The sequence below is a fragment of the Hyaena hyaena genome, unplaced genomic scaffold, assembly GCF_003009895.1.
Source record: "Hyaena hyaena isolate Hyena2069 unplaced genomic scaffold, ASM300989v1 scaffold_103, whole genome shotgun sequence".
In the NCBI taxonomy this organism is placed as follows: domain Eukaryota; kingdom Metazoa; phylum Chordata; class Mammalia; order Carnivora; family Hyaenidae; genus Hyaena; species Hyaena hyaena.
In genome coordinates, this window is record NW_024080735.1 from 506,954 (window position 1) to 526,515 (window position 19,562).

Below are 19,562 nucleotides of genomic sequence, written 5' to 3' on the forward strand. Positions count from 1 at the left end.
CATGAACATTTATAAAGTATTTGGTTGAGACACCTGCCTGGCTCAGTAAGTTCAGCATCAGCTTCAGCTCAGGTCATGATCTCATGGTTTGTGGGTGCAAGCCCCACATCCTGGTGCCTGCTTCTGATTCTGTGTCTTCCTCTCTCTCTCTCTCTCTCTCCGCTCTGTCCCACTTGTGTGCTCTCTGTCTCTCTCTCTCTCTCAAAAGTAAATAAATAAAACATTAAAAAAAAATAAGGTACTTGCTGTATTGAGTAAGTAAACAAGGAGCAAATGTCAGGAAAGCCTTCGAGGAATCAGGGAAGTATAGAGTCATTTAGCTCATTATCTAGCCTCACACAACAGTAGCTTGAAACTTACATGTTGATGGTGGGACAGGGAACTTTGCAAAACTAAGATAACATTACTAGCATTAAGCCACATCCTCAATCATTTAAAAAGAAAAAAAAAGTTTTCTTTGGGCTCCCTGAACTCACTTTTTTGCAATGATTGTGTCTTCTTCCTTCTTAGCAGTCAGCATAGTACAGCATGTACAGCATAGTACAGGACACAGAAAATGTCAAACATTTGTGGAATAAATATGAGTGTGTAACATGAGGTGGTACAACATTTGTATAGTGTTTACAGTTTACAAAGTGATGCCAATATTCCTTAAAGCATGCATGTCATGATGTCTGTTGCTGACTTTAAATTATTTCAGCATTGACAGTGGAATATTCTGCGTGGGTTAATTGGCTGAAGCTATGCCCTAGACGCAGCGTTCTTAGTAATCAGGAAGCCACACTCCAGAGGTAGCTGGCTGGAATCATACCAGAAAGGCCACATTCCAGGGATGGAGCTACAGATACTTTAGCCAATTGGATCTCTGATGGCACTGGACGTTTTGCTAATTATCATAACGAGTGTCAGAAGTGAGTATTTACTGGCAAAAGTAACAACTTATTAATTACCATGATGAATACTAGAAATGGGATCTCAAAAGGATGCAAGTTAGGTGAATTGTTTAAAATATTTTAGAAAATGCTCTCCACATCTGGATGAACAGGGTCTAAAAATTCAAGGTGCCCTCAGCCTTTGTTGATGCCATTGGAGGCTGCATCCCTAATGGTGCTGGCTCTACCACTGGTCTGTAAGATTTCTGGCTGCCAGATGGTGACTACGCAGACAAACGAATCCTGCCTCTGGAGCACTGCACTTCTGCTTTTCAACTTCCTAGCGCAAGGTGGTGGTCACAATGCCCAGAGCTGTGTTCTCCAATACGCTGATCACTGCGCACAGGTGACTACTGAGCATTAAAATATGATGAGTCCAAACTGTAAACTATACATATCAGTTTTGAAGACAGTACAAAAATGTACAATAATACACTAATTTTTTATATTGAATGCATATTTAAATGACAATCTTCTAGATACATTGTATTAAAATATATTAAAATTAACTTCACCTCATTTTTTTCTTTAGTAAGAAACAAAAAACAGTAGTGTTTAATGCGGCTACTAGAAAAGTTAGTATGTGGCTTGACCTCAGTTTTTACAGGACAGTGCTGATCCAGAATAGAGAGCTCAGTCTTTGTCAAGCTTATCCAGCAGATTAAATCCTATACGTGCCTACTTCCCAATAAACATTTGTTTAATACACGTCGGAATAAGGAGCAAATTTGGGCCTGTTTACTTTCATTCAACCTCAAGAAGAAATTGTGGTGTAAACCTTTTCAGCTATGAGAAACTTTTCAGCTGCCAGAAAGAAACTAAAAGTTTGGGATGATCAAATTATTGAGGTCAGCTGTCAACTGCGAGGGTGTAGAGCATTAGGCACAGTAGTAATGACTGCTACTACGGCGATCATACAGATGAGAACAGGGAAACACACAGAATCCTATTAAGTAGAAACCATTATCATTAATAGGTACAATTAATATGATTAAATTCAATGTACGCTGAATTAAGCCTAACTTCAAACTTCCCGTCTCAAACGCTGAAGCCAAAACCACCATCACCTCCGCCAGCTTCAGCAGCAGTTCCTCACGACTTCCGCCCACGCAACGCAACCAATCACGGCTGCGGGGCTGAGTGACGTCACTCTCCTAAAAGTCCGGGGCAATTTCCATACTTCTTTTCCGCTCCCAGCCCCTTTTCTGTTTGTTAGAGGCGACGGCGGCCATTTTGGATTCGGGCGGGCATCAAATTAAAACCGCACGGCTAAGGCCTAAAAATTAAAATCAAGACAAACTCGCGAGCTCAGCTCAAACGCCAAGAGAGGAAAGATCTTCACAGGCCAACCAGGCCGCTGAGAGCAAAGAGCGAAGTCCCGACCGGCAACGGCGCCCACACTCAAGATGGCGCCGGCCTGAGCGTCACCTGTGCCACCTCTCTGTCTCGGTTCCGGGTTCGTTCGCCTCAGTGGTGGCGTCGGAGGGCTGAAGGCTGGCGTTCTGTCCGGTTTCCGGGCCCGTCTCTATGGTGTTGGAGGGAGCATACCCCCCGAAGATTTGTGGGTGTACTGGCCACAACCTCACAGGGTAGGCGAGGGTGGTTGGTGTCAACAGGGGGCGAAGAGGGGACCGGAGCAAAGACCCTCGGCCGCCTCCCCCGCCGCCCTCCCGCAGGTAACAGGGAGCCCTGCGCCGCGTCCTCCGTCCGTGCGGGACCGGGCCGCGGGGGAGGGGCCGGGCCGGGCGCGGAGGCGGTGGGCGCGCGCCCCGTCGGCGCGGCGCCGCTGCCGGTTGAGCTGCGCCCTCCGCCTCCGCGCCAGCCTCCCCCCGCTGGTTGCGGGGCGCCCTTCGGATCTGGGCTTCGTGGGCGACCCCCGCCCGGCGCGTTGCTGGCGGCCGGAGCCAGCGAGGAAGCCGCGGAGCCGGGCCTCGCGGGCAGGTGTGGAAGGTGAGGGGCCAGCGAGCGGGAGCGCCGTCCCCGCCCACTCCGAGCGGTCGCGGTGGGACCCTGCTGGCCCCCGGGCCGCCCTCCCCTCTGCGGGGAGGGTGAGTGTGCGCGGCGCGGCCGGACGGAGCCAGGCGGCGCTGCCGGAGCCGTGGGAGCCGGGGGTCGCCTGCGTTCCTGCTCCAAGACGAGTGCCGGGCCCCCGGAGGCCCAGCCGGCTCTGCCGTTGCATACTGCTTTTTGTTTAGAATAAAGATGAAACATTTCTCGGAAGAGCGTGTTGAGGAAACCACGTGAATACGAGTCGGGTCCTTAATTCTGGAATCCCTATTACTGCTGTTTTTAAGGACCTGTGTGCATACCCACGTAACATCTCAAATCCTAGCTGAAGTCATACTTACTTCTTTTGGTCCATAAAGGCTTCTTTATGTATTGCGGGTCAGCTAGCAATGCTGGGCTGAGTTCATTACAGGGAATGTGTACTTGAAACAGATCAGAGCACAGAGCCCGAGTAATACTAGCACCAGATAACAAAGTATCAATCAGTATAGGGTGTCCTTAGAACTCACCGTGCAAGCCATTATTTGGAACCTCCAAGCTAAGAGAGCTAGAACCAAGATCATCTCGATTAATTGCTGAGGAAGAACAGACGGGGAGAGAGAGATGACATGGATTTCTTAGTGTGAGTTTCCCGGTGACCTAGACCGGCGCCTGCATACTCCACAGGTGGCCCAGAAATGTGATGTGCTGCCCAAGGAAGCAAAAGGGTGGAGGAAGGTAGGTGAGCCCATTTTTAAAGAGAAGACCTTGATGCATACTCAAGTCAGATACTGCCGACCCAACACTGTATTCTAGAGATTGGGGATGGTAATTCTGCAAAATATCCATGCTAATGGCACAGTATTAGACTATCCTTTTCTGCCTTGTAACTTTTTTTTTCTTGTGACTTCTTGAGTTGAAAGCAGTCAACAGCACATCTTTTTGTTGTCACCTAATAAAGTTTGCACTGGACTTAGGCTGTAATCCTACTATTACACAGTAATAGTAACTGTGAGCATTGCAGTTCTGGCATGGGAAGACTTCTGTCAACGATAATCATGCTTTCAAAACAGTAAAATGGCGTCTTTGTCCCAAGAAAGGGAATCCTTTCTTTTCTTATTCTCTTTTCTCTCTTTTCTTTCTTTCTTTTTTTTTTTTTTAATGTTTATTGATTTTGAGAGAGAGTGCGAACAAGGGAGGGGCAGAGAGAGGGAGAGACAGAGAATCCCACACAGGCCCCGTGCTGTTAGCACAGAGCCTGACACAGGGCTTGGTCCCACAAACCATGAGATCATGACCTGAGCTGAAACCACAAGTCGGCGGCTTAACCATCTGAGTCCCCCAGGCACCCCCATTTCTTTTTTTTTTTTTTTTAAGTTGTATTTCTTGGGGTCTTAGACCCAATAGAGCCACTGCTAAGAAAAATGACCAACTCTTAAAGCTTTCCTAACTCTAGATGGTTTCAGGCCCAGTGTTCTCACAAGGACATATTTTGCTATCAAGAAATGACTAAGTAAACCAAATGTCCCTTGTTGTGCGTCTGCTGAGTGCCATTCAGTCAGCCAGAGCACTGCGCCTGAGTCCTGGTGACTGTCTTATCTCCTCTGAGGACTAATACTAAAACTGCACAGACGCTGTGCTTTTCTGCCAAGAGGATTTTCATTTTTCTGCAGTTCCTCGTGTTGACTTTGGAAAGCTGTATTTTGCGGCTAGGAGAAAAGGAAGTTAGACTGGCCTCAGCTCCACACTCTTCAGAGTAACACTGCTCTGACTAATCCCTCTAATCTGACTGGTTTTTCAGACAGAGGAGTTCTAGAGACGTAGGCAGTTTCTGCTAATGAAATGGCAGCTGGTGCTAGACACCATGGGCCACTCAAGCTACCCCTGGTGTATCTCACGCCAGCCCCGGTTGTGTAAGGCTGTCAGTGTGGCTGTTCGCAGGAAGTGCGTTCGCAGCTGGGCTTCCAGAAGCCTCAAGATGGAGGGTGGTAACGCGCCCCTGTAAATCTGAGTAACCTGCTCCCGGTGTTTGCTCTTCCTTCTGCTCGCTGCCTTCCCCTGTGCTTGCCAAGTTTCTGCCTCTTCGGGGCTTTGGCTCTCTGCAGCCCTGACTCCACCTCATGGCATCCTTTTACCTTCAGCTAGAAGAAATGTCTTTTGTGCCTTCAGATTCCTGAGACAGCTAAAGACCTGGTCATTTTAACTCTTCCTCTGGGCCACGGGTCCTAGACAAGGCTAATGTGTGAATTCACTGACCCATTAACTGTGCCCGAGAGGAGAGGGGCGAGATCCAACTACTGAACATGACCTTCACTGCTCAGCAGTTGGGGGGGGGAGGGTGCAGATTGTCACAGGTACCATCCCAGCTCCACAACAGGGGAGTTAACGGGAGCTGCTTTTCTCCATGAGCCCACGTAGACGCTAACTTTACCTGGAGTCCCAGTAGAAAGGTGAACATTACACATAGTTCAGATACTTGGCACTTTTAATACTGTTTCCCCCCTGCTGTTCTTAAGATCCAGTGCAGAGTAGGGAGGGGCGCAGTGGATTTGTTACGAAGATGACTTACTACTTATCCTCAGATGTATTCTTGGATTTTTGAACAATTTCAAGTTTAGATAGTTTTAGCTTTGTCCACGTTGTGTTCTTTATGTAACGATACATGTGGGTCTGGAGGCACTTGGAATTCTCTGTTTTAGGCATGTGTCTTCAGCCCCTCATACTTTGGTAACACACAGGGTTGTGTGGAACTTCGCTCAAGCGGAAAAAAATCCAAGTGGAGGATCTGGTTGTAATGGTTGTTGGGTGTCTGTCTGTTCAAAGGGTGCAGTTTTTAAACTGAAAATTTTAAAGGTCTCCATAGATTTTTTGGCCATGTCACCAGAGTCAGAACTCTTTTTTATGTTTTATTTTTTACATTATGGTAAAGCCAGAACTGCAGACTGACTGCCACAGATTTTTCCAGCGTGTGTTATTTGGCCGGTACAGGTTTAAGTACATTCGAGCCAGAACTGAAAAATATGGACATTTCCATATAAATATTCAGGCTCTTGGATCCTTCTGATAAACGGGCCAATCTGGCAGTCCTGGCTGGGACCTTGTGAGGGCCGCTCCCTGCAGAGTGACGGCCCTGTCAGCAGGTGCCTTACATGCAGCAGGGCCTCTGCTGCCCCCACCCCCACCCCAGTACTGTGGGGGCCGCTCTGCAGTGCCTGCTGTAGCCATGGGAATGTATCCCCATTGTAAAGAAAGGTGTGTGCTCAGTGTAGAAGGTTTGGGAAGTGCAGGCATATGTCTGTCTGTGACTTATTCGTGATCCAACACCAACAGCAAATCTCTGTTAATACTTGAGCATTTTTTCAGGTCTGTCTGTTTATGTATGTATCTGTATATAGATACATTCATAGATACACACCTAGAAATAAAGTGTTTCTTTTTAAAACAACTATACGGCCTCCTGGCTAAGTGGCCAACTTCAGCTAAGGTCATGATCTCACAGTTTGTAGATTCGAGCCCCATGTCGGGCTCTGTGCTGACAGCTCAGAGCCTGGAGCCTGCTTCGGATTCTGTGTCTCCCTCTCTGACCCTCCCCCACTTACACTCTGTCTTTCTCAAAAATAAATAAACATTAATTTTTTTTAAATAAAATAACTTTAGTGAGGTATAATTGATGTACAGTAAACTGAACATATTTAAAGCATACAATTCTGTAAGTTTTGGTATTTATTATTACCTTTCACCATAAGCAAGTTAATGAATATATCTATTCCCCCAAAAGTCTCCTTACATCCCTTGGCAGTCCTTTCCCCTCCCCTGGTCCCTGTTACTGGGCTTGTAACCCAGGCAACCACTGAGCTGTTTTCTATCATTACAGAGTAATTTGCGTTTTGTAGGCGTTCCCCTCTAGGTGGGTTTTTTTTTGTTTTGTTTTTTGTTTTTAGCATCTGAGATGATACAGTTTTGCACTTTCCCCTTTTTACTTAGCCATGACTTTGAAGAGCAATGGGAGTGTGCTCTTTCTTTTCTTCTTTCTTTCTTTTTTTTTTTTTTGTCTATTTATTTCATTTATTTTGAGAGAAAGACAGGGGCAGAGAGTGAGGGAGAGAGAGAACCTCAAGCAGGCCCCACACTATAAGTGCTGACCCTGATGTGAGGCTGGAACCCACAAACCCTGAGATCATGACCTTAGCCGGACAGCAAGAGTTCCACATTCAACTGACTGGGCCACCCAGGCGCCCTCTTTTTTATGTTTATTATCATTTGTGTTCAGCGGGGGGTGTCTTCCGCACTGTTCTCCTGGTGCTCCGGGCACTTTGCTCGGCCTGCATGAACTCTCCATTTGTTAACATGTTTTTCATCATTGATAGAAATACGCTCCAGTCTGTTTGGTACACTTTGTAATTATAAGTTATTGTAGACACACAGCAGTTTTCTCGTTGAATAAGGGGGTTTACAGCGCTCTCCTGTGAGGCAGGATATGTGAGCAAGTTAGGGAGCACGGGTGATCTTATTCTGGTTTGGATCACCTGGCGCTGTGACAGTCCCCTGAATGTGTGTGTGTGTGTGTGTGTGTGTGCGCGCGCGCGTGCGCGCGCGCGAGGGGGTCTAGGGGGCCGCCGCATCTTCCCCAGAGCCCTCAGTTGTTCCTTGAAAAGCACCCCCGGTGACTTGGGGAGCACTTACCGTTTTTGTCGTGGGAGCCTGTTGATGGGGCCTGGAGGGCCGGGTGCGTCGGAGCGGCGGGGTCGCAGGCGGGGGGCTTGTGGGTGAAGGTGTTTGCCTTTCTCCCCCAGCTGTGCGGGCCTTCGCGGAGGAGCCGCGGCGCCGCCTGCAGGCGGAAGGCATGGGCTCGGAGAGCAGCGCCCTGAAGAGCTACGCGCTGATGGAGCCCGCGCGCGCCCTGCGGGCCGGCCTGGCCGTGCACCCGGCCGTGCTGCAGGATGGCCGGCGCGCCTCGGTCTTCGTGTACCGGAGGGAGAACGAGGACCGCGTGCACAAGGCCGCCAAGGTACCCGCGTGGGCGCCGCCCGTCTCCTTCGGGGGTTTTTACTGTCTTGGCTCCCGTTACAGAATACGAAATGGGAATTAATGATGGGCACGGGGGGGGGGGAGGGGGGGAGATCCTAATTAATCGTGCTTTTATGGTGGTTGTCCCGGCGCCCCTGGGGGGCTCAGTCGGTTGAGCGTCAGACTTGGGCTCAGGTCAGGATCCCCGCAGTTGCTGTTCCAGCGCCTCGCCGGGCTCTGTGCTGACAGCCTGGAGCCTGGATCCTGCCACGATTCCGTGTCTCCCTCCCTGTCTGCCCCTCCCCCACTCACGCACTCGCGAGCGCGGTCTCTCTATACAAAATTAACATTAAAAATCCTTTTTAATTAAGAAAAAAAAAAGAACGTGGTTGTCCTTCCCTCATGGGAAAATCTCCAACTCCCTGTGACACGATCAAGTACCACGAGCAGAGCCAAAGCAGCTTCATAAAACCCAGGGCCGTAGCTTTCATCGTATTGTTTCAGTGAGAAGGTTCGGAAGGTAATTTTCCAGGGCTAATATAAGGTAGAGTTAGTGTCGCTTAGCAAAAATCTGTACGTACTGACATTTTGGGAAGCATATTATTTAATTTGTGAATTTTATTTATTTTTGTGTATTTTACGTATTTTACTTTTAAATTTTTGACTTTTTAATTTTTGCATTTAAATTTGAATATAGTTGACACACAGTGTTAGTTTCAGGTGGACAACATACCGATTCACCTTCTCTATACCTTATGTTGTGCTCACCATTAGTGTATGGATGATGGGCCTAAAATAAAATATTTTAGAAACTGCAGGTACTATTTTTTCTTTTCCCACGGTATTGTCATGTCCCCAGAAAGAATGTTGAGCAGGACGCCCCAGAAAGAATGGTGGCCTGGGTTCTGGTTCTTACTGAGGGACCTTAGTCACATCACTGACTTTTAGAGGCTTCAGTTTCCTCTTCAGGGAGAAGTTGCTCCTGGCTCACACCTTCCAGATGCTGCTCCTGGAAGGGGACCAGTGCATTAGCAGGTGCTTGTGCACTGCGCCCTCCCACCCCCACCCCCGGCCTCTTAGAAGAAAATGTGATTGTACCTCGGAATATAAATAGAATTCAATAAAACATCCCTAAGTGTCTTTATTTTTTTTTTAAGTTTATTTATTTTATTTTATTTTGAGAGAGAGCACAAGTGTGCATGAGTGGAGAAGAGGCAGAGAAGAGAGAGGGTGAGAGAGGATCCCAAACAGGCTCCACACTGTCAGCCTAGAACCTGACGTGGAGCTTGAACCCACAAACTGCGAGATCATGACCTTAGCTGAAATCAAGAGTGAGACACGCAACCAACTGAGCCACCCAGGTGCCCTGTTAATACTTTTTTTATTGTAATTTTTGCAAAAGATAAAATGCCTTGCCTCACTGTTCTATTCTTATATGCAGTTAATATCTGACATACTTCTTGTTATTTTCATTTCATAATGTAGCATGTTTTTCAAGTAAAAAAAATTAGGATCACTGTTTCTAGTGAAGTACTAGAGATTTATCAACTTCTTTAGTTGGTTTTTTTAAATAAGTTCATAAGATTTTTTAACACCGTTTTGCTTATTTATTTTTGAGAGAGACCACACGCACAAGCAGGGAGGAGCAAAGAGAGAGAGGGGAACAGAGGATCTGAAGCAGGCTCTGTGCTGACAGCAGAGAGCCCCATGTGGGGCTTGATCTCACGAACCGTGAGATCATGACCTGAGCCAAAGTCACACACTCAGCCGACTGAGCCACCCAGGTGCCCCAAGGAGTTTCAGTTAAGGTCACAGTTCTTGAAAACATGTATCATGTTGCATTGGGACCTTGATTTTCCTAGATTCCTGAAATACTAAATGTGGCCAGCTCACCTCACTTTCTCTAGAGTTCAGGCTCCCAGTACCACCTTCGGTGGTTTTGATGACCACTTCAAGCAGATGGACAGTGTTTTCCTTGCAAATATTGTCAGGTCATAAGTGTAGTGTTCCTCTAGTATTATAAATAAAAAACTACAGGCACAGTGCAGTGTAACTAATGGAATAAGATGAAATATGGTATAACCTTTGGCTACAAAATAATACTAGAAATTCCTCAAGTCCATCAGATCCTATCATTTTATCTTGAATCCATTAGCTATAATAGTATAATTTTCTTACTGGTGGTTAAGGACTCATTTCTGATGAATAGTAAGGAATGATAGCTCATAAATCAGAGTGTGGTTCCTGTGGCTTGCTCTAATCCCAGTGCTTAGGGGGGGCCTCGTGGTAAGGACAAGCTCATGAACAACTCTCTTCATACCACACAGCAGTCACACTGACTCTAGGAATGCGTGTGCGGATGCTGTGCACATGCCTTGGGAGACATTATGCTCTTCTCCATGACTCAGGCCGCTTTCTGAAAGGGTTGGTCAACATATTTGAGAATGCACAATGCATGGTCATGAGGAAGAAATAGAATATCGCTTGCCTTCCACTTGGGGAATGCTTCACTGCTCGTCCTTATATACCGACTTGCTCTTTCTGTTCCTCTCCCTCTTCACCCTTTTCTGTGCCATTTACAACTGTTATTCTAATAAATCAGCTGTCCTACATTTTCAGCTTTTAAAAAAATGTTTCCTTCATAATCAAGAGCTGATTCTCTTATGAGGCTCCTGATCATGATCCATTCAGAAGAACGTCAGAAGTACCCCCATCCCTCAGGTGCGCCTCCAGATGGCGCAGGCCCCTTTCCCCCCACCCCAAAACAATTTTCAGACTTCAGGTTCTCGTCCTTTCTCCCCTGGTGCTTACATCTGGCCTTCCGCCCCCAATGCAGTATCTGCTGAACCCTCTGGGCTGAGCCCCAGATCCACATTCCCACCTGCCTGGTGGAATATCTCCGCTTGGCTATTCCAGCAGCACCTCAGGCGCAGACTTTCCAACACAGGATTCTTTACCCCTTTCCCTTCCTGCATTTCATTCCTAGTTTCTCATCTAACCTCTAGCTCCTGGACATTCAAAGACAGAGTGGGGCGCCTGGGTGGCTTAGTCGGTTAAGCGTCCGACTTTCGCTTAGGTCATGATCTAGCGGTTCGTGGGTTCGAGCCCCGCGTCGGGCTCTGTGCTGACTGCCAGCTCGGAGCCTGGAGCCTGTTTCAGTCTGTGACTCCCTCTCTCTCTGACCCTCCCCTGCTCACGCTGTCTCTCTCTCTCTCTCCTAGAAATAAATAAAACATTTAAAAAAAAAAAAAGACAGAGTGTCCTTACGTCTTTGTCTCAGATTTGCATCTCCGTGGAAGAAGGAAGAGTATTTCTCCCTTAGAGGTCTTGCTCTCTAGTTTAGGCATCTTGGTGATGATGTTATATTTCCTTAACTGGGTGAAACTGTGGCTGGCTTCCTGTCTAAAAACTTGCAGGTGGATTTGAGCTAATAACTACTATCTTGTGTAGTTCTCAAAGTGAAATAGAGAACCAGAGGGAGAACCTATAGTAATGACAAGTTAAGCCGCTAAGGCTTGAATTAATTAATTCTCTGGATACTCAGTCCTAACCCGTTCCTGAAAAGTAGAAAGTTTATATTCACAACTTGACTCTCACACCTAACATTTCTGTGCGGGTCTGGATAAGTACGGATATTGACAGATTAGCCAGTGCTGCTCATATTTAACGATAAAGGTTACTCAGGTTCTTCTTTCTGAGAGTATTCACCTGGAGCAGAACACAGGTGGAACAGGGTTGTGGTGACTCAGGGACAGATACTTTCGACACTCCTTCCACAAAGCCGCCCTCTCCACCACCAAAGAGTCATTGCTCTCTTTGGTTAATGCTTACTGAGAAAATCTTAGCAGGTGCATCTCGTCGCTCCCTCTGTTCTTTGGAGCTTGAGTCAAAAAATGTTTCTATTTGATTCGTAATTGCTGACTTCCTGTGAATCTGTATGCATAATTTATGCAAAATATTGTGTGTGCTGAAGTGGGGGAGACACATGATGTTCTTGCTCGGTTAAGTGCCTTGTTCAGAATCATACTATCAGTTACTCCTTTCTGCCTTTATTAAACAAACCAGACACTTTGGACCAAGAATTTTGCTGGGAATGTAGGGTTGAAAACAAAAAGCGCAGAATGTAATTTATTATTTCATTTATTAATCAGGTGAAATTTACTGACTCTGTATTTAATGCCAGTGCTCAGCCTGGTAGTATGTCTTCTGACTTACTAGTCTGCCCTGAGTACTAGAAGCATAAAAGAAGGTACATACTACCAAAAGAAAATAATTAGAGTCCTAGGAAATAAGAGCTTCATGAATAATTTTTCCCGAACAGGCAGAAGTACAAAGTCAAGTGTTTCATTTTGGGTTTGCAAATTACTTGAGGTGATTCTTAAAATGGAAAAATATGAAAGAGGTTGCATAATTTTACTCAAAACCATAGCTTAAAAGACCCGTGCAAGAAGTTCCATCCACTTGTGCTCAGGCATTGAGCCAGCTCGCTAGCATGGCTCTTGGCTCTTCTGGGTATTTACTGTATTTATATGCATATGAATGGATTATATTAAAGGCATACATACGGATTAGTAGTTCTTATTTGCTAGCTAAAACATTTTCTTTTTCTTTTTTTTGTTAGTTTTTATTATCTATTTGTTTATTTTTGAGAGAGAGAGAATCCCGAGCAGGCTCTGCATTGTCAGCTCAGAGCCCAATGTGGGGCTCGAACCCACAAATGGCGCGATCATGACCTGAGCTGAAATGAAGAGTTGATGCTTAACTGACTGAGCCACCCAGACATCCCAAGAGTTTTCTTAATTTTTATTAGAGTGACCTCTGGAGGATAACAGCTTTCTTCTTAAAACCAAACAAGAAATCCTACTGAAGCTATTCCTAGAGGTGTCAAAGTTTGGGATCATTATAAGAGAGGAAAAGAAACTGGATGAATTCATTTCCTCAGATGATTCTCCTGTGGTTTCACCTAATAGGCTAGTTTGAAGTGACTGATAGAAACCTTGAACCAGTGCTGTGTTACAGACTCTCACGCGAGCTCATATTCTTCCAAGAAGGTATTTTGGAATATTCCATTCAGAGGGTTTAATTGTGAAAATGAAACCCAACGTTATATTCAGGGTTTTTCTCCAAGTGAATCTTCCGTCGGCCTCCGTCCTGTGCGATGATTGGTTTACAAGCCTTCCTCAGTGTCCAGCGGATTGCACGGGCTTTTCTCTCTAAGAGCTGCCTCCGAAGGTTTTTTATTTATCTGATTTTCACCAGTTTGATGACAATGTGTATAAATGTGGTTTTCTTTGATTTTTCCTGTTTGACGTTTATTGAACTTTTGAAATCTGTAACTTTAGTATTAGGCTGAATTTGGAAAGTTCATTACATTTTTTATGCCCCCTTTTTTTTTTTTTTTTTTTTTTTTGCGAGGTGGGGGACCACTCCAATTATATACATTAGACCTTTTGTTATTGTCACATGAGTTCCTGAGGCTATGATCATTTTTTAAAAAGAAGAGTTTTTGGGGTGCCTGGGTGGCTCAGTTCGTTAAGCATCCAACTCTGGCTCAGGTCATGATCTCACAGTTCATGGGTTTGAGACCTGAGTCAGGCTCTGCCTGGAACCGGCTTCAGATTCAGTGTCTCTCTCTCTGCCCCTCCCTTGTTCATGCTCTGTTCCTCTCTCAAAAATAGAAAAATAAACATTAAAAATTTTTTAAAACTTTTTCTGTTTGTTCTTCAGGTTGTTAACACAGCTAGGTTCGTGGGCTCTTGCCTCGACCATCTGCATTCTGTTGTTGAGTCTGTTCATTGGATTAGTTTCTAATATTTTATTTTTCCTTTCTAAAACTTCCACTTATTTTGGGGCACCTGGTTGGCTCAGTCAGTTAAGTGTCCAACTCCAGCTCAGGTCATGATCTCACGGTTTGTGAGTTTGAGCCCCGCGTCAGGCTGTCCACACAGAGCCTGCTTTGGATTCTCTGTCCCCTTCTCTCTCTGCCCCTCCCCTGCTTGTGTTCTTTTTCTCTCTCAAAAGTAAACAAATATAAAAAAATAATAATGAACTTCTACTTATTTTAAATAAAAGTTCTTTCTCTGCTGAGAACTTCTTTCTATTTATTTCCTAATTGTTTTCCTTTACCTCTAGGGGAGAATGGTTATAATATAATAGTTAAGCTGTTTTAAATTCTTTGTGATAATTGTAATACCTGTTTCATCTTGGGGTTGATATTTGTTGCTTGTCTTTTCACTTTTTTGTTTTTGTTTTTGTTTGTCTGTTAAGTGAGAACATTTTGGATTGAATACTGGACATTTTGAATGTCCTGTCGCATAGACTCTTGTTTCTGTTTTAATCCTTGGGAGATTGTTAATGTTTTCCATTTTCGATGTTTTGATGTTTTGACTGCAGGCAGTCAATCCGCTTAGGTTCAGGCTTCAAGTTTTCTAACTACTCTCCGCCCACTATTCCTGTGCATGCTGCTTCAAACCGCGGTCATTTCTCAAACCTTTGCTGTGCTGGTGTGGGTCTGCTCTGTCTGTGTGGGTTCAGGAGTTAGTCTGAGACCTGTGTAGGTAGACAGATACTCCGAGCATCTTCTTCTCCGGTCCTTTCCCCTCTGGGATGTCCTCAGACTCAGGCTGGCCTCAGTTCCTCCCTGTCATTCTTCTGGCCAGAAAGGTGGCAGGGTCTCTGTCGGAGTTTTAGCCACGTTTGCTCCACTGCTGTGCACGCGGGGCCCGCCATCGCCATTGGTGCACAGCTGTGAGAAAGGACATCCCTCACCCAGGACATGTATCCCCACGCTGTCTCTTCTCCTCATTTTGACCCGGCTCCAGAACCTGAGTGCTTTGTGAAGGTCTCCGGTCACTATTTTGGGCACCCGGTTCAGAGTCAATAGCAGTGATCTTTGGGAGGCCTGGGCTCCTGGGGGGCCCACACTGCCCTCTGTAGAGTGATTTAAACATTGGTAAAGTCACAGCAGCTCATAGATGTGTCTTCACCTTACTTGAAATTTCGGGGGAAGATGAGGAAGGTAGGGAGCTGGAAAGGACCTTGAATGCAAAGGATACAGTTTCTGACTTTCACCCTGACGTACATGAAACTGCCAGTAATCGGGTCTTGAGTCATTAACCTCATCACCCCTTCTGTTTGTATTTTTAAAGCATTTGAAGACACTTCGCCACCCTTGCCTGCTGAGATTTTTATCTTGCACCGTGGAGGCGGATGGGATTCATCTTGTCACTGAGCGAGTGCAGCCTCTGGAAGTGGCTTTGGAAGTGCTGTCTTCTGCGGAAGTCTGTGCTGGCATCTATGACATATTGCTGGCCCTCGTCTTCCTTCACGACAGAGTAAGCAGCCCGCACGTAGTGCGCCTCGCATACTTTGGTACAGGCTGGGGGTGTTGGTGTGCGTGCTGATGCTGTAGTTATGGGATATGTGGAAAGCATAAGGCACTGTTCTGAGTCAAAAGCTTCCCAAGGGAAACGCACACATTGGAAGGCACGGCAGTGCCACAGACGGATGGTTTGTGGCCTCTGACCCTGGGCAGTGTTTCATAGGCCTTTATTCACTTGACGATGGTCTCCCTCCAGTTTGGGGTAAGCCTTTACCTAAAAATAGCAGCAGTTGTATTCCATTTCTTAAGAAAGGGATAAAGCCTTAACATAATGCTGCTGTGGGCCGAATTCCAACTTGTTTCTAGGGGTTTTGTTCCATGTTAGATTTTGAAGAAAGAAATGACCATGTCTTCGAAAGAGGCAGTTTTACATTCCTTCTCCTTTGAGTAGGTGATGTCCCTGAGAGCCAGCCTCTTCACACTGTGGTCAGGTTCACTGTCACAGGGGTAAGGGTACTTCCTCTGTTTACTTCTGGTCTGTTTCTGGACGGTGTTACAGAGCTATTTCTTAATGGAATTTGCATTCTGAACTATGAAAGCCTGTGGCCATCCTCCCAGATTAAAATGACCAGTCACAGGTTAGAAACATTTGCATATGATTCATCTCAGTGTATGTTTGTTTTTTTGTTAACTTTTCCTGTTAATGGGAGACAGATTCCAAATATCACTTTGGATTTATTGTCTCTTAAAAGCTTGTCTAAGATGCATATAAAGACAAATTGTTCATGCTTCATGTGGAGGAATCTTTTCTTTGTTGGAAAAAGTGTGTGCATGTGGTGGAAAGCTTGGACAGCGTGTGAGCACATAGAGGGAGGAGCAAGCCCCCCACCCAGAGTCCAGGGCCCTACTTCCCTCCAGAAGCGACCGCGGTGATGGTGATGAGCCCAGTCGTTCGGACATGCTCTGTGTGCACATAAAGCAAACGTTCCTACTAGCCTAGTCTCCCTTATTTCTCAAATGCAAAAATATACCATCCATGCTATTCTGAACCTTCCTCTAAAATGTATATGTATCTTGGAATGTTTCATATCAAAATATGTACACACTTGCTCTGGCGAGTAGGATATTTAAAATGCACGGTCGACTGAAATGACTTCCAGCTTGGGGTTAAAAACACACACGTACTTGAATTCTGTTCTCATTGTCTTCTTCTTCCTTCTTACTTATTTGCCTGTACTGTGTTTTGTAGTCCTCAATTCCGTCACTTCCGTGCTCGGGGGGATATTCCTGGTGGCCCTTACCATTCCATTTTCCTCTTCTTCAGGCAGAATTGTTGAATGCCTCCTGACAAGATTTCAGGTGAAATGGATCTGGGTTCGCATTAGAATGTAGGCGAGAAAGAATTTAGAGGAGAAAATTAGTACAACAGCCTGTGGGTGCAAAGATGAACTTTATCTTTAAGGGCTGGAGACAAGTGACCCAAGCCGTAACGACTCGTACCTGTGTATGTGGGGTGCCGTCTCTCCTGCTGGGTGTGGAAGTGGGATGTGCGGAATCTGTGTCCCGGCTGTCATGCCTCTAGTTCATTAGCCTGCTTCACCGGGCAGGGGAGAGAACAGAAGCCTCTCCATCGCATTTTTCCTTTCCTCTAACCTCGTAATGTGTACGCAGACACAGACTGACTCGGTTTGTCACTCCTTAGAGTTGTACTTCGTTTATTGTGCCACAGGGGGGCGGAGTTGCCACACCTTCTCTGGGTGGTCAGCATCTAGTTCTTTAAAACTTCAGCTTCACAAATTCTAGGGGCAGCCTCTTCCTGTTCTTTTCTTCCAGGGACACCTGACCCACAACAATGTCTGCCTGTCATCTGTGTTTGTGAGTGAGGACGGCCACTGGAAACTGGGGGGAATGGAGACCGTCTGCACAGTTCCTCAGGCCACACCTGAGGTAAGGCGGGGGACAGGCCCTCCGTGTTACAGGGAACGTGATAGCATTGTAGCGGGTGGTTCGTGCCTCGGTCATCCTAGCTTTGGAGACTCGACTTTTTTGTCAATGCCATAGTCACAGAATTGTAGGAGTTTATTCCTCAGAGGCTTCATTTATTCTTGTCTCCTCGTTTTGTAGCTGAGGAACTCGAGATTGGGGAGTAAAATGGCTTGGTCAGATTGATTTGTAATTAAATGCTCCTCCCTTATATTCTTGTAATACCCTCTATTTAATTACACCACTTAATGTTTAATACTGAAATTACCTTTGTGCGTCTGATTTCTTTACCTGTGTTTGAGCTTCTTGAGGGTGTGAGAGTCTCTCTCACTTATTTTTACATCTCCACCCGGAATAGTGCCTGGCACGCATGAGGTAGTCAAGAAAAGTTCATTTACAAGTGTCCAGGTCATCTGAAGGCCCCCACTGTGGTCTAACAGCCGGAGTTAGGACGTGTGCACCTTAACTCTTCTTATGGGCTGTGTGGCTGCTGCGTCCAGTACCCCTGAATGGCTTTGTCTGACCGGGTTCTACAAATTGCCCTCCTAGGTGGATGAACCTTTCTATTCTGTTTTGTTTCTTGTTTCCATCATTTTGCACATTGCCACTCGACTTGCTCTTTCTTAAAAACAACAACAACAACAACAACCCCAACCCCATGATGACAGCCCTCCGGCAGGGCTGGCCCCCTGGCATACTGACCCAGTCCAGTTCCCTCTGTTCTCTTGTGGGGCCGCCACAAGGGGGCCTTGTTGTATGTGCACCGTCATGGGCTCTCGCTGAGGCCAAATGCTACTTCCCCCTTCCCCCCCAGAGGTGTTCCTCTGATGACGTCTGCCCCAGTTGGTCCCTTTTGTCTCAGAACTTACCTTACATCTCATTAGTGTAACAGCATGTAATTCATTCTTTGGTTTCTCTTCACAATTCTTTACCATGGTATATAAGGCCCTTCACGTCTCTTCCCGAGCCTGCCTTCAACTTGACCTACACTCACAGTCACTGAGCTCCACTCTGGCTCACCCCACTCAGCTGTGCTGTAGGCCGGGTGGTGCCTTTCACCCCCTTCTTCCTTTGTGTGCCTTTCTGTCTCTGGGATGCTTTCTTCTCATAGGCTCTCTGCAGCATGTAGGATGAAGCTGAAGTCTGTGTTCCAGCTCAGTCTGTCTGTGAACCTTCCCCCACCACCCAACCCCCCACCCCCGGTATTCCCTGCCCAACGGAATTAGTCTCTCCTGTGCTTCTACACTGAGCACACATCACAGCAGTTCTTAGTTTCTGTTCTAGGTTGTGAGCACCTGGCCGGCGGCAGGGAATGTATCATATTCCTTTTGTACTCCTAGTGCCCTGAGTCGTGTTTAGGACATAGAAGTGCTTGAAAAATACTCTTTGAATCCGTGAATGAAAGTACTTGTTTGTGGATGTTCTCTCTATAGTTCATAAGGTCCTCAACTTTTATATCGCACGTGGCAGCAAGCCCTAAAATTGACCTGATTCAGCAGGAAGATTATTGATAGATTTGTTCTATGCTAGAAAAGCCTTCTACTTGTTAATAACTCTGCAGGATGCCAAAGAAGTTTCCTAATTACCAATGTAAGGAAAGCAGATGCAGAGGCGCCTCTGAACAGCAGAGGGTGCTTTAACCAGCTGCAGGGGACAGGAAAGGGAACTTAACAGGTATCTTCTACTGAGCCTTGCGCTGTGCCGTGTACTGTATTCACATTGTTTAAGTAGCAAGATTTTAAGTTTATGTATTTAATGTGGCATTGGTTTGAAGGCTTCATTGCTACTTTTTGCATTGCTGGTTGCTTGTGTAACTTTAGTGTGAAAGATTGGTTCACCAAACTTGTGTATGAATTATTTTCCCTAATTTATTTCTCTGTCTAGTTTCTGAGGAGTATTCAGTCAGTAAGAGACCCAGCATCTATCCCTCCTGAAGAGATGGTAAGACGATATACTGCAGCTGTAACGACGGCTTCTTTGTATGAAACTGAAAAGAACCTTTTGTCTGTTTCCCTCTTTCTTGGCTACATTGTGGGTGCCTTGTAATTCCTTTGGCCATGATGGCTTCTGAGCTTAATCTTATCACCACAGCAGGGAGCCTTTTTCTGGACAGTCTGCATACATTTTTGGGTCGTACAGACCCCTGTGTCACCAGTAAATGCCTCAGTGTGAGCAGGGTTGGTGCTTCATCCTCATTTCACAGTCTTCGTACTTTGCTGGAAGCCCTACGAGCTGGGGGGGCAGCAGCCCTCGCCTTCCCTGTGCCTCACCCTAAGTACGCATCTGCCCATCGGTCATTAGGGCTCCAGGGTGCATGCAAGAGTGCTTATTGA

General features: G+C 46.1%; 1 protein-coding gene and 1 long non-coding RNA gene across 5 annotated transcripts in view; one reads left to right on the forward strand and one right to left on the reverse strand.

Moving 5' to 3' along the window:
- Positions 1-432: 432 nt before the first annotated feature.
- On the reverse strand, positions 433-2,402 carry LOC120234130. The gene is made up of 2 exons (XR_005528997.1): positions 2,000-2,402; positions 433-1,313 (listed from the first exon to the last, which is right to left on the reverse strand). It is a non-coding gene; the product is annotated as an uncharacterized LOC120234130 (long non-coding RNA).
- A 6-nt stretch (positions 2,403-2,408) lies between these two features.
- The window catches only part of SCYL3 (SCY1 like pseudokinase 3), a 49,113-nt gene continuing 31,959 nt past the window's right edge, over positions 2,409-19,562 (forward strand). The window contains exons 1-5 of one of the 4 annotated variants that reach the window (XM_039235791.1): positions 2,409-2,608; positions 7,712-7,926; positions 15,074-15,259; positions 17,080-17,193; positions 19,114-19,170. In XM_039235791.1, the coding sequence (XP_039091722.1) occupies positions 7,762-7,926; positions 15,074-15,259; positions 17,080-17,193; positions 19,114-19,170 (522 nt within the window). In that variant the 5' untranslated portion in view covers positions 2,409-2,608; positions 7,712-7,761. Of the gene's footprint in view, positions 2,609-2,758; positions 2,883-3,637; positions 3,657-7,711; positions 7,927-15,073; positions 15,260-17,079; positions 17,194-19,113; positions 19,171-19,562 lie in introns of those variants that run through there. The other 3 variants (XM_039235792.1, XM_039235793.1, XM_039235794.1) reach the window with 3 other exon arrangements.